General features: G+C 40.1%; 1 protein-coding gene across 1 annotated transcript in view; it reads left to right on the top strand.

Moving 5' to 3' along the window:
* The window catches only part of WRN (WRN RecQ like helicase), a 196,331-nt gene that overhangs the window by 82,918 nt on the left and 98,531 nt on the right, over nt 1-14,882 (top strand). The window contains exons 14-17 of the mRNA XM_055134049.1: nt 2,866-2,941; nt 4,960-5,027; nt 5,285-5,393; nt 13,646-13,714. Of these exons, the coding sequence (XP_054990024.1) occupies nt 2,866-2,941; nt 4,960-5,027; nt 5,285-5,393; nt 13,646-13,714 (322 nt within the window). The remainder of the gene's footprint in view (nt 1-2,865; nt 2,942-4,959; nt 5,028-5,284; nt 5,394-13,645; nt 13,715-14,882) is intronic.

Below are 14,882 nucleotides of genomic sequence, written 5' to 3'. Positions count from 1 at the left end.
AAAGAACTTACTAAATGACCCTCTCATTATTAAGGTTTAGTGATAGTATCCAAATGGCAAACTGAGACTGTAGTGTGTAGAACCATAGAAATATATTTTGTAGGTAGGGAGTATTATGAAGATATTGAAAAATGATTTTTTCCTTGTTTTCTTGTATTAAGGTCAAATATGGTATCTCCTAATCAGATTAGTTTTCTTTTTCAAACTGGTAAAGGTTTAAAATATAATGATAAATTTTATTTGTTTAGAGATGGATTTTTTTCTTTAGGTAATGTTTTATTTTTATGAATATGTTTTCCTGGTTATTGTGAGCATGTGATCAGTAAAGATCAGTGGAAATATTTATGGTGCACTTTCCTCCCTCTTTATTGTTCTTCATTATTTTGCACCATTATGAAATTCCAGGGACTTAACTCCGCCCCTCTGTGTGTTTAAGCTCATCACACACACCACCTGTGCCCTCGTCCTCCTCTACCGCCCCCCGTGGCCCCTCTTCCCAACCCTCTTGCCCTCATTCCAGTAGCGCTATGGTTTTTACAAAGCTTAGGAGTTAGTTTTGCTGGGATTTGGTAGCTTGCATACTTTTGTCCTTAAATCCTCAACATTTGAATGAAATCATCCAGTGATTGTCTTTCCCTTCTCATTTCACTTAGCATATTTCCCTCATGTTTCATGGATTTTGTTCCCAAGTAGTTCATTTCTCCTTCCAGTGGCGGGGGTGGTAGAATTCTAGGTACACCGCCGCTGCTTTGCGTGTTGATGACCATTTAGGCTGACCCTTGTTTGGACTGTTGTGAAGAATGATGCTGTTAACATGAAGAGATAAAATATCTTTTGGAATTGGTGATTTTATATCTTTTGCATAAATGCCCAGGTGTGGTATGAGTGGATTATATGCTATTTCCATTTTAATTTTTTCATGAGTTTTTGTACCGTTTTCTCTAGCGGTTGCTACATGTTATATCACTTTTGGAAGTGGCTCAGAGCTGTTTTTCTTCACGGAACCTGCCAATATTTGTTGTTTCCTATTCTTTTTGAGATAGGTAACATTATGATATTAGGTTAACATAAAGATAAGTTATATTTATTTTTTGCTTTGCTCTTTTTCGGCTTCTTCTGCACACTTGATATAAAGTAGACAGTGAGAATCAGTTGAGTAAAACTAATGTAGCATTGTACTATGCATTTAGATCTTTGATCCGAAGTTTTTTGGTACAGTGGTGGTTAATAAAATCAAGATTTGTATTCAGATTTTTGTGACACTGTTGTATTATTAAATTTGGATTGGTATATTGATTACCATGGTTTTGCTTAAATGTTCATTGATTTTTGCTTGAGTGAACACCAATATCATCTCCATTGTGAGACTTGTTGTTACTGTTTTTGACATATCGAATATACCACGGGTAGCTTGCCGGGGTCTTCCTTGCAGGCGGGATACTCTTGGTAGCTTGCTGGGCTTTCTGAAAGGGATGGAGGAATCAAACCTGGGTCGGCTGCGTGCAAGGCAAACGCCCTACCCGCTATGCTATAGCTCCAGCCTGCTTAAACGTTAGCATCTAGAAATATGGGGAATTACATAACATCATCTTTTCATAGTGATAGTAAATTGTGAGCCAAAATAAAAGTTCTGATCATTAATATTAAGTAGTAATCAGTGTTCACCTGCAGTGATGACTGGTACACAGAGAGACAAGTTGGTTGGATTTCAAAGGTAGAAAATAGGGCCTAGAGAGGTAGTACAGAGGTTCAAGGAACTGGCATTCCTAGAATTTGGCCACCCCCCAGTTTATTTATTTATTTTTTTAAATCTATTTTATTGAATCACCATGTGGAAAGTTACAAAGTTCTCAGGCTTATGTCTCAGTTATACAATGTTCAAACACCCATCCCTTCACCAGTGCCCATATTCCACCACCAAAACAAAACAAAACAAAAAACAAAACAAAACCAGTACACCTCCCACCCCCCACCCCCAACCCCACCTGCATAACTGATACAATTCACTTCATTTTCTCTTTACCTTGATTACATTTCATATTTCAACCCAAAACTCACTATTGTTGTTGGGGTCTCAACACAGAACCCACCATTCTTCCTATAGTCTACCGCCCCCAAACACGGCCCTATTGACAAGGAAACACCCGACAATCAGTTTTCCACTAATGAGAATGAAGAGGTACAAGGTCGTGCGGCCGCAGTAGTGGATGTGCGGTTTAGGATTTCTGTGCTTTAGTAATCAAGTACATGGAGATCCAAGTGGGGAATTTCATTTCCCTTCCTGGGGCTGCATAAAGCAAAAGCTTAGTTCTCATTCTGGGGACATGGCTGCAAGCACTTGCTGGGTTCAGAAGTAATCTAGCTGGCTCTGGATCTTGGTTGTTCAGCAGCAAAGCGGCCGTGCAAACACATGGCCACCCGGTTTGAATCTCGGCGGAGCACGAGCCAGAGCCGGTACCAGCCCCAGCCCAAGACTGCCCAAGCGTCCCGCTGTCTCAAGTTCAAAACACATTTTTTTTCCCACGCCACCAAGTTCATACCTGTTTAAACGTCCATAAGATGGCGTAAGCCACGCCGCTTCCCCCCAGAGGGAAGAAAAACCAAGGAGGAAGGATATTTCCCCCCTTAGCCGACGTCACCCCCAGTTTAATCCCTGGCACTGTGTGGTCCTCTGACCATTCCCGGGTGCTGGTCCTTAACTCTGCTGAGAGAGTGCTGGGGCTCGAACCTGAGGTGGCCGTGTGTAAGGAAAATGCCTGGCCTGCTGTACTGTTGTTCTAGCCCACACAGAATTCTTTAAACAAAGTCACTGAAATAAAACTCTGTTCTCTGAGATTTTAATATAAATGTCATTTCATTTTTTAGACCTTTCATTACCAGAACCTAGTGTAGAGCAAGTTACTTGCCTCAAGACCTACTTTGGCCATTCCAATTTCAAGCCGTGAGTATATTCTCATTAAATAATTATTGCATTTACTATTTCCTTCACAAAGGAGAAAAGGCAAGTAATTTGTTCATTTAACAGTAAAGCACAGCTTCACTCTATATTAGCCATGCTATGTTTTTTCTTTAAGCGGATACAAAGTTATTTTTAAGTACTAGTTCTCTAGAGTTCTGGGTAGAAATTGGTTTAAAACATTAACAGATGATTTCTAATTTAATGATGATGTTCTTTCATTGAGTATATTTGTGTGCCTGTTTTGTACTTCTTATTGTTCAAAGTGTGCTGGTTGATGTTCATAAGAGAACAATTTGAAGAACAATTAAAATCTTCTGAATTTTAATATAGCAGTTTTTATTTACAGATCAGGGTCATTTATAGTTATCAAATGGGATGAATGAGAATGAGCCCCCAAATAAGTATATTTGAATAAAGTTAGTAAGGCATTTGCTTTTCATGCAGCTGACCTGGCATCTCATATGGCCCCCTGATGCCACCAGGAGTGATCTCTTAGCAAAGAGCTAGGAGAGAGCTTTGCTGGGTGTGGTCCAGAAAAATGTAAATTTTTTGGCAAGATGTTTTCTTTTCTGGGAATTTAGTTCACAGAAGTATTAAAACAATTTTTTTTGTAAAGTTTTAATTTTATTTTTTAATTCTTTTCCTGGGCCATACCTAATTCCAGAGTTTAGCCTGCAGAACTCTGGGAATACTCCTTTTTTTGCTCAGGATCATTCCTTTTGGGGGGCTATATGTGGTGCCAGGATTGTGCCCATGTTGGCTGTGTGCATGGCAAGCATTGTACCCACTATATTCTCCCTAACGCTAGGTCTTAGTTTTTTTTTTTAAAGTATTAAGCTATTTTCTCTATATAAAAGAGAGCAGAGAACAGTTAATTCAGAAGTACAAATCAATGAATTTTAATACATTATCTGATTTAAAACTGAAATGTACATTATCAGTTCACCAGAAGATTGTCTTTCTAATTGATTTTTTTTCTCTGAATTTTATGAGGGGGAAAATTCAAAGATGCAGTAAAATTTTAATAATTTTTATTTGCCATAGATAGCTGTGTGTTATGGATCTGCATGTGTTTTGGGGTGCGTGTGTGCGTGCGTGCGTGCGTGCGTGCGTGCGTGCGTGCGTGTGTGTGTGTGTGTGTGTGTTTATGTATTTTGTCCTCACAAGCAGTGTTCAGGGCACCCAGTGGTCCTTTCGATTCAGTGCTTGCCGGTCCAGTGCCGAGACGGAGGTTGCCAAGCTGTTGGGCTTTGGGGCTGGGAGGCGGTCAGGGCCTCTGGAGTCACACCTGCGGCCTTGTGGTGGCCCTGGCTGGCAGTCGACTATATTTTATCACATACCCATCAATGTGATGAATCCATTTATTTCTTTAGTCATTTCTTAACTTTTCCAAGATTTAAAATGTGGCTCTCACAGCAGGTCGTCGATGTTAGTGCATTCCCCATTTCCCCCGTACTTCCTTCAGATTATACCTCATTTGCTGTCATTCAAAATAGTATTTTTCCTTACATGTAAAATTTAAGTATAAGTGAATGTTTTAACCTTATCTGTATATTTTCAAGTCTTAAGTGTACATGCATACACTTACATAACTCAAACCTCCATCAAAATATAGATTAACCCAGAACATTTTCTCATTTCTCTTTATGTAAAAGTCATTCCTTTTCCTGGAGCATTTCTCTTTATTTAAACTGATGAATTTAATGGCTATTTAGTATAAAGCCTGACATTTATTTTATATTGTAGATGTATATATGTATCTCTGTATATGTTAAAATTTAATACACGGCCAATGAAAATGCATAATTGTTCCGTTAGTTTTAATAGGATCGAGCAAATAAGGCACTCTGTTTCAGGGTTCCAGAGTTCATCATTTTATATAAAAGTTCATAAATGTAAAAGAAATTACATTAGGGAAAGGGAAGAAAACTGAACACATTTCAGCTTGTCCCTGGGGTTTTGTTACTAAGACAAAACAGCTTTTGCTTTTCACCCTCCAGTGTTCAATGGAAAGTAATTCATTCGATACTGAAAGAAAGAAGAGATAATGTTGTTGTCATGGCAACTGGTAAGTTGTACTTAAGCAAATAACCTAATCCTGTAAAAAATAAAACTTTAAAGATTTTGAAATGCTTTAATCTTTTCCTAAACTCTTGAAATATAAATATGATTGGTATGAAAGGTAGGGGAGAGTAGACCAAGGAGATGCTCAAATTTGTGGGTCTTAGTAGGTTAGTCATCATTTTATTTAAGTATAATGTAAGGAAAAACCAAAATACTGAAGTTTCATTTTGATAATCTTGGGTGCATTGTTTTCATTTCAAGGGTATGGAAAGAGTTTGTGCTTCCAGTACCCCCCTGTTTATGAAGGTGGGACCAGCCTTGTCATCTCGCCTCTTATTTCTTTGATGGAAGACCAAGTGCTCCAGCTCGAGTGAGTATTGTTTCATTGTCACAGTGTCTTTTTCTTTTCCTTCAATGAAGGAAACATCTGATTGAGCTGGTTAAAATATATCCCAGAAACACATTTCTGTAAAGATGCCTTTCTCTTTATTTGAAATAACTGGCCCACATGGAAAGGCGTTCTTCCTCCTTCCAGAGTCTACCTGGAAGGCGGTGCTCTCGAGCCTTCGGGCCTCACTGCTGACTCTCGGCCTTCAGGCTGATAGTTCAGTGCAAGGAAGCAGTGCTCGGGACCCTGGCATACCCAGGCACTGGGGGCTTCCAGGGCTGTGCCTGCGAACAGCTTCCTTTTTTAATAACTTTTTAAAAAACTTGAATCATAATTTCAAAATTATGAAGTTATTCATGATTTAGTTTAGTGTTCCAACACCAGTCCCTTCACTGGTGACGATGTACCTCCACAGGTATCCCATTTACCTGCCTCGGTGGCAGGCTCTTTCACTTTAGCTTTCTCTCTCCTTCACAGTGACCACTTCCCTCCACAGTATTGTATAAATACCCTCTCATAAGCTGTCCAACCACCAGTGACAAGTTTCCTACTGTAAACCCGTTCTCTTGCCCCTTGTTGTATTGCCTTTGGGCATTTTGTTATTCGCCCACTGTTTATATCTGGCACATGAAAGAGCTCATTCTATGTCTGTCTCTCTCCAGCTGAATAATTCACTCCTGGTAATAGTCTCCAAGTCCACCTATATAACAGCAAATTGCATTTCATCTTTGCTTTTAGCTGAGGAGTATTCCATTGTGTCTAGGTATACCACAGTTTCTTTATCCAGTTGTCTGTTCTGGGGCACTTGGGTTGTTTCCATCTTTTGGCTATTACAAATAGTACTGCAATGAACGTAGGAGTTAACAGATACCCTTTCTGCATTGCCTGTGGGCCTTTGGGGTTATATTCCAAGCAGTGATCGGATTGCAGTGACTCCGGAATGGAAACTGAATTCCTACGTTTTTGAGGAATGTCCATATTGATTTCAAAAAAACTGGACCAGTTGACATTCCTACCAGCAGTGAATAAGAGCCCCCCTCTCCCACCCTGCATCTGCACCAGCACTGGTTGTTGTTCTTTATGATGTGTGCCAGTCACTGTGGTATGAGATGATACCTCATTGTTGTTTTGATTTGTAGTTCCCTGATGATTAGTCATGCAGAACACTTTTTCATGTGCCTTTTAGCCATTTGTATTTCTTTGAAGTTTCTCTTCATTTCTGCTCCCCATTTTTTGATGCGGTTGGATTTTTTTCTTCAATGTATTTGCCTCTGTGGTTTCTGGGGTTTATGTCAGGCTTGGAAAGAACTTTGCTATTATGGTGCTTTCATTCAGTGATGTTTGGATGCTTGTCAAATCTTAAACTCGCAAGAATACAGTGGCACTGGGTTGCAGCGCTAGCCTCCTCTGTGTATTGCCAACTCTGGTTCCATCCCCAGCACCATGTGGTCCTCTGAGCATCACCAGGAGCAACCCCTGAGCACTGCCAGATGTGATTCAGCTCCCCTCACCCCCAAATAGAATGGCATTAGATGCGAAGTAGCAGAACTCTCCTTATGTTTCCTGGTGCGGGGGCAGGCATGTGGCTCAGTGGTAGAGCACATGCTCTGTATGTGCAAGGCACTCACTGCGTATGTTCCCTGGTACCCACTCCTCAAACACACAAACCAAGAAAAATCCTTCATTTCCTGGTGCTTGTTTTGTAAAGAAAAGTAAACATATACCACCGTTGAAAAACCAGGGAATTATATCTCCATGAGGTTTATGTGATTGTAGTGTTGTAATCTATTAGGACCCATGTCACTTTTTTTCTTTTTAACTCTTTTGGCAACCTCTTACTGTCTGGTTCTCCCTCTGGGAGAACTCAGCAAGGTACTGAGAGTATCCTGCTCATACGGCAGAGCCTTGCTCAAGCGGGCACCAGTAATGTCTCCATTGTGAGACTTGTTACTGTTTTTGGTGTACCGAATACGCCATGTGTAGCTTGCCACGCTCTGCTGTGTGGGCAGGATATTCTCCGTAGCTTGCCAGGCCCTCCGAGAGGGGTGGAGGAATCAAACCCAGGTCGGCTGTGTGCAAGACTAATGCCCTACCCGCTGCGTTATTGCTCCAGCCCACATCTAAGGGTCATCATCATCCTGTTGATTGTAGAATTTCTTGAGCGGTCTCAGTAATGTCTCCATTTGTCCTAGCCCTGAGATTTTAGAAGCCTCTCTTCACTCGTCCTTCCCAACGATGCCGCATTGGAGGCTCTTTCAGGGTCAGGGGAATGAGACCCAGCATTGTTACTGGTTTTGGCATATGAATACACCATGGGGAGTTTGTGAGGCTCTCCCATATGGGCAGGAAACTCTTGGTAGCTTCCAGTTTCTCACAGAGGGAGAACTAGGCTATAAGATACTGCAGGCCTGGGGAAGACAGCCAGGCGTGCGGGCAAGAGACTCTGCACCGCTCTCTTCTGGGAGTTTGCTTTTAAGTCTCTGGATGTTTGCCATTGATGGGATTGCACGGTGCTGGGGACAGTCCCTGGGTGTGACTGCCTAGCTACTGGGAAATGGAAAATCTGGGAGGAGGAGGCCCAGTCCTGATCCGAGCAGGCTTGGAGTCTTCAGCCCCGGGTCCTCTGCTGGTACTTTCATGCGTGAGGTTCATCCAAATGTGTGGAGAGGGGCCTTGAGCATGGCTGTGGCTAGGCTCCGGAGGTCTTCGGCCACCGGGAGCTCTGCTCTGGGTGGGGAGGGAAGTTGGAGCCCATCCCCTCCGAGGGGCCCCGGGGAAGACAGCCAGGTGCGAGGGCAAGAGATTCTCTGAGTCACTCTCTTCTGGGAGCTTGCTTTTAAGTCTCTGGATGTTGGCCATTGATGGGATTGTACGGTGCAGGGGACAGTCCCTGAGTGTGACCGCCTAGCTATGGAAAATGGGAAATCTGGGTGGAAGAGGCAGAAAATCCATCTAAGGGTATGGATTTTTAATTCTATTCCATTGATCTGTGGGTCTGTCTTTATTCTAGTATCATGCTATTTTATTTTACTTTTTTCTCTTTTGAATATTTATTTCCTTTTTCTGAATCACTGTAAGATAAACCCTTACAAAGCTGTTCATGATTAGATTTCATGATTAATCACACAGTGTTCCAACACCCATTCTTCCACCAGTGTACATTTCCCAGCACCAGCATCCCTGGGTTCCCTCCCCCCCCCATACCTCCCACTCCCCTATGGCAGGCATTTCTTTCTCTCTCTCTCTCTCTGTCTGCCCTCTCTCCTCTCTCTCTCTCTCTACCTCTCTCTCTCTCTCTCTCTCTCTCTCTCTGTGTCTGTCTGCCTTTTTGTCTGTTTCTTTGTCTCTCTGCCCACTTTTGGGCATTGTGGATTGCAGTCTTGACACTGAAAGGTTGCCAAGAATATCCCTTTACCTACTTTTAACCCTCAGATCTTGTCCAGCCTGATCAATCCCTGCTATTATTGTCACACTGGTCTCTTCTCTATCTTACCTACCCTCAGTCTGCCATACACTTATGGTTAGTTCCAACCGTTGACCAGTTCTCCTAGCCTATTTTCCCTGGCAATGAGTATTAGTCATCTACTATATATTATTTCTATATACCACAAATGAATGCAGTCTTTCTATATCTGTCCCCCTTCTGACTCATTTCACTCAGTATACTGTGCTGTATTTTTTTTTTTTTAATTCTTTTATTGATTCACCATGTGGAAAGTTACAAAGCGTTCAGGTTAAAGTCTCAGTTATACAATGCTCAAACACCCATCCCTTCACCAGTGCACATATTCCACCACCAAGAATCACGATATACCTCCCCCCTTCCCTCCACCTCCCCAGCCCCCCACCCCGCATGTGTAACTGGTAAATTTCACCTTACTTTCACTTTACTTTGATTACATTCAATATTTAAACAAAAAAATTCACTATTATTGATTTGGAGTTTCTCCCCCCTAAAGTCGATCTGCTGAAAAGAAAGCATTTGGTAATTTGTTTTCCATTGCTGAGAATGAAAAGATACGAGGTCAGGAGGCCCCACTAGCAGCAGCATAGTTTTGGATTTCTGTATTTTAGTATTTTAGTAACTAAGTCCAGAGAAATGTCTGCCAGGAATTGCAACATTGTAAGCTTGTACCTCTCAGCTACTTTATATTCCACATATGAGTGCATCTTTCTATGTCTGTCTCTTTCTTTCTGACTCATTTCACTCATCATGATACTTTCCATGTTGATCCACTTATATGCAAATTTCATGACTTCATGTTTTCTGATAGCTACGTAGTATTCCATTGTGTAAATATACCAGAGTTTCTTTAACCAGTCATCTGTTTTGGGGCACTCTGGTTTTTTCCATATTGTAGCTATTGTAAACAGAGCGGCAATGAACATAGAAATATAGATGTCATCTCTGCTATACCTTTTTGCCTCTCCGGGATATATTCCCAGGAGTGGTATTGCTGGGTCAAATGGGAGCTCAATTTCTAACTTTTTGAGAATCTTCTATATTGTTTTCCAACAGGGCTGAACCAGTTGGCATTCCCACCAGCAGTGAAGGAGTCCCTTTCTCCCCACATCCATGCCAACACCGGTTGCTTTTGTTTTTTGGGATGTGGGCCAGTCTCTGTGGTGTGAGATGATATCTCATTGTTGTTTTGATCTGCATCTCCCTGATGATTAGTGATGTTGAACATTTTCTCATGTGCCTCTCAGCCATTCGGATTTCTTCTTTGGAAAAGTTTCTGTTCATTTCATCACCCCATTTTTTGATCGGGTTGGCAGTTTTCTTCTTGTGGAGTTCAACCAGTGCATTGTATATCCTTGTTATCAACCCTTTATCGGATGGGTACTGCATAAATATCCTTTCCCATTCTGTACATTGTCTTTGTATTTTGGTCACTGTTTCTTTTGATTTGCAGAAGCTTCTTAGTTTGAGATAGTCCCATTTATTTATCTTTGTTTTCACTTGCTTGGCCAGTGGCGTGTCAGCTTTGAAGATACCGTTGGCTTCAATGTCGTGGAGGGTTTTGCCGACCTTATCTTCAATGTACCTTAGGGATTCTGGTCTGATGTTGAGGTCTTTAATCCATTTTGATCTGATTTTTGTACATGGTGATAGATGGAGGTCTAAGCCCATTTTTTTGCATGTAGCCGTCCAGTTTTGCCAGCATAATTTGTTAAACATGCTTTCCTTGCTCCACTTCACATTTCTTGCTCCCTTATCAAAGATTAGATGTTCATATATTTTGGGGTGTATGTCAGAGTATTCAACCCTATTCCATTGGTCTGCAGCTCTGCCTTTGTTCCAATACCATGCTGTTTTAATGACAACCGCTTTGTAGTAGAGTTCTTCGAGAAAATAAACAAGATTGATAAACCCCAATAAGACTCACTAAGAAAGAGAGAGAGAGAGAGAACCCTTATAAGCCGAATCAGAAATGAAAAGGGGGACATCACAACAGAAACCAATGAAATTCAAAAGATCATCAGAGACTACTTTGAAAATCTCTATGCCACGAAACAAGAGAACCTAGAAGAGATGGATAAATTCCTCAACTCCTATAATCTCCCAAGGCTGAACCAAGAAGACCTGGAGTACCTGAATAGTCCAATTAACATCAAGGAAATTGAAATGGTAATCAAAAGTCTTCCCAAAAACAAAAGCCCAGGTCCAGACGGATTCACTAGCGAGTTCTTCCAAACATTTAAAGAGGACCTTTTGCCAGTCCTTCTCAAGCTTTTCCAGGAAATTGAAGAAACAGAAACCCTCCTAAACAGTTTCTATGAGGCTCATATCTCCCTAATACCAAAAGCAAACAAAGACACCACAAAAAAAGAAAACTACAGGCCAATATCCCTGATGAACACAGATGCGAAGATCCTCAACAGAATATTAGCAAATAGAATTCAACAACTCGTCAAAAAGATCATACACCATGACCAAGTGGGTTTCATCCCGGGGATGCAAGGATGGTTTAACATCCGGAAATGAATCAACATAATCCATCATATCAACAAAAGAAAAGATAAAAATCATATAATCATATCAATAGATGCAGAGAAAGCATTTGACAAAATCCAGCATCCATTTATGATGAAAACACTCGCCAAAATGGGTATAGAAGGGACCTTCCTCAATATATTCAAAGCCATTTATCACAAGCCTATGGCAAGCATTGTTCTCAATGAGGAAAAACTAAGAGCCTTTCCTCTGAGAACAGGGACGAGACAAGGATGCCCACTCTCTCCACTTCTGTTCAATATAGTACTGAAAGTACTTGCAATAGCGATTAGGCAAAAAAAAATTTTTAAGGGCATTCAGGTAAGAAAGGAAGAAATCAAGCTCTCACTATTCGCAGATGATATGATACTATACTTAGAAAACCCTAAAACCTCTACCAAGAAACTCCTAGAAACAATAGACTCGTATAGTAAAGTTGCAGGCTATAGAATCAATACCCAAAAGTCCATGGCTTTCCTATATGCAAATAATGAGAGAGAAGAAAGTGACCTGAGAAAAGCAATCCCATTCACAATTGCGCCTCAAAAAATCAAGTACCTCGGAATCAGCTTAACAAAGGAGGTAAAGGACTTGTATAATGAAAACTATAAAACACTACTTCAGGAAATAAAAGAGGACACGAGGAAATGGAAAGACATCCCCTGCTCATGGATTGGGAGAATTAATATTGTCAAAATGGCAATTCTCCCCAAAGCATTGTACAAATTCAATGCGATCCCTATAGGAATACCCTTGACATTCTTCAAAGAAATGGAGCAAGTGCTCCTGAAATTCATATGGAACAATAAGCCCCCACGAATAGCTAAAGCAATCCTTGGGAAAAAGAAAATGGGAGGAATCAACCTTCCCAACTTCCAACTGTACTACCGTGCTGTTTTAATTACTACCACTTTGTTGTTCTGTTTGAAGTTGGGGAAAATGATGTCTTCAGTCTTTGTTTTCCCAAGAATTGTTTTGACTTTAGACGTGAGGATATTGTTCTATAGGAATTTGAGGAGTGTTTGATTGGTTCCTTTGAAGTATGTCCTGAGTATCCTTATGGGGACTGCTTTGAATGTATATGATGCTGGGGGAGTATTGCCATTTTGATGATACTTCTCTTAGTCCATGAGCAGGGCTTATGTTTCCACTTCCTTGTGTCCTCTTTTCTTACCATTTGTAGTGTTTCGCAGTTCTCTTTGATTAGTCTGTTCATCCCGTTTATGTTAATCTGATTCCTAGGTGTTTGATTTTTCTCAGATTCAGCTGTGAGTGAGATTTAAAAAAAAATTTCTCTCTTCATTATTTGCACATAGAAAAGCTATGGACTTTTGTATGTTGATTTTGTAACCTGGCACTTGTGGTTTCTAGAAGTTTCCTTTCTTTTCCGAGTTCTTTGTAATGCAAGGTTACCAGTTGGTCTCATCAGGATTTTGCTTAGAAAACATGTTGGTAGTTCACTTTGCTTATCCCAAATTCTTTCTTCTCTTTTGCTCATTAACTTGGTAGGAAGTAAATATATGAAAGTTAACTTAGAACAAAAAAATGTTTACTTTTATTTTTTTTACTGCCTTGACTCATTATTATGATTCATTTGCCAAATGGCATAACATTATATATTTTTAAGCATTTTATTAAAGAACCATGATTTACAAAGTTAATGATAGTTGAATTTTAGACATACAATGTTCCCACCTCCAGTCCCAACTTCCCTCTACCAGTGTTCCTCCCCCCCCACCAGCCTGCCACCTAGACAGTCATATTGTAAAGTTTGGTTGTTGTAGTTTGGATCTGATGCTTTCAGTGTTGTTGAATGAAAAACTTTTAAACTTCTTTTGTTCTGATTTGCAGTCTTTTTGTTGTTTGTTTGGGGCCACACTTGGCAGTGTTCAGGACTTACTCCTACCTCTGTGCTCAGGGCTTATTCCTGGTTGGGCTCGGGTCACCTTATGGGGATGCTGGGGATTGAACCTGGGTCAGTCATCTGCAAGGCAAATGTTCTACCATCTGAACTATTTCTCCAGCTTGGAATCTTTTTGAAAAAAATCTTACTATAAAATTTATCTTCTAACAATAGTCCTTGAAGGAGTTTATCAAATTAGTGAGTTACAAAAGGAGTAAGAAGTACAGACAGAATGTACATTATTTTATTTTTTTTCATTCCTTCTTAAGAATGAAATTAGTTCGTATTTATGATGTATACTTGACTGTAGAATATTTCTTTTTCTTCTTACAGAATGTCCAACATTCCAGCTTGCTTTCTTGGATCAGCACAGTCAAAAAATGTTATAACAGATCTTAAATCGTAAGTGTGAATTTATAGGGTTTATATGATTACTACGTGATTATGCGTTTTCATGCTTTTTTTTATTATCCAAAAATCCATATTCTAAAATCAGTTATATTCAGGTCTTAATATTATCTGTAAGATAAGTTCTGTAGACAGAGATTTGTAAAATTTTGGTTTTAGTGAGAATTTTAAAAACTTTATTTATTTTTGTTTTTTGTTTTTGACTGGATTAAACGACTGCGTTTTTGCTACGCACCTTATCTTTACAACACTGTCTTTTGGGGGTATATAGTTGACAGGGCTTGCCATATTCAAATATTTTTTAAGATGGCAATCTACCTGTCCAGGACAGGAATTAATCTTTTTAAAGTAAATTTGTTTTTCTAAATTTTATTTTATTTGTGTAAAGTTGTTCAAATATTTGATTACATTTAATATTCAGACACCAATCCCACCACCATTATACCTTCTGACCATCATATTTCGAATGTTCCCATCCTGAACCCCAAACCCTGCCCCCAAAGCAGAACCAAAATAATTTATTTTGTATGGCTTGTTATGAATAACCCATTAAAAATGATTCAAAAATGTTTTTTTTAGAGGAAAGTATGTGAAGATTGGTGTATTTCACCCAGGAGCCATTTAAAACCCTTCTATAAGAAATTAGTAACATGTTATTAAACGTTGAGCCTTGTGTGCTTATATCTGTATAAATATATTTCCCCTTTAAGATTGATTGCTTTCTACTTCAAATTCCATCAAATGTGGTGTGCTACTCTTGGTATATCAGTGGTGTAAAGTATGAGATGTCCAGGAATAGATTCTCTCATGGGCAAGGCTCATCTGAGTGTGTGGAGAGCGGCCGTGAGCCTGGTGGTGGTTGAATTCTGGAGGTTTTCGGTTGCCGGACCTGGCTCTTTTGGGGTGGGGAGGGGCCTCACCCGATCCCTCTGGGCTGCCGCAATGAACAGCCTGGCATGGGGTCTGGAGATATGTCTGTGGTGTATCCTTTAAGCAAATTTTACTAAATTTTATATTAAGGGTTCACAAATGATGTGTAGTCCTCATTCAAAGAAATTAGCTCACTCTTAGGAAGAGAGACTGGAATTGGGTGTTCAAAGTATATTAGGTTTCTCTTTATTTATAGTTTCTGTGTGCCTTTTTCAGTCTGTTCTCCTAGAAT

The sequence above is a fragment of the Sorex araneus genome, chromosome 1 (assembly GCF_027595985.1).
Source record: "Sorex araneus isolate mSorAra2 chromosome 1, mSorAra2.pri, whole genome shotgun sequence".
Lineage (NCBI taxonomy): Eukaryota > Metazoa > Chordata > Mammalia > Eulipotyphla > Soricidae > Sorex > Sorex araneus.
Note: the sequence above shows the minus strand (reverse complement) of the source record. Positions and strands in the feature narration are given on the sequence as shown.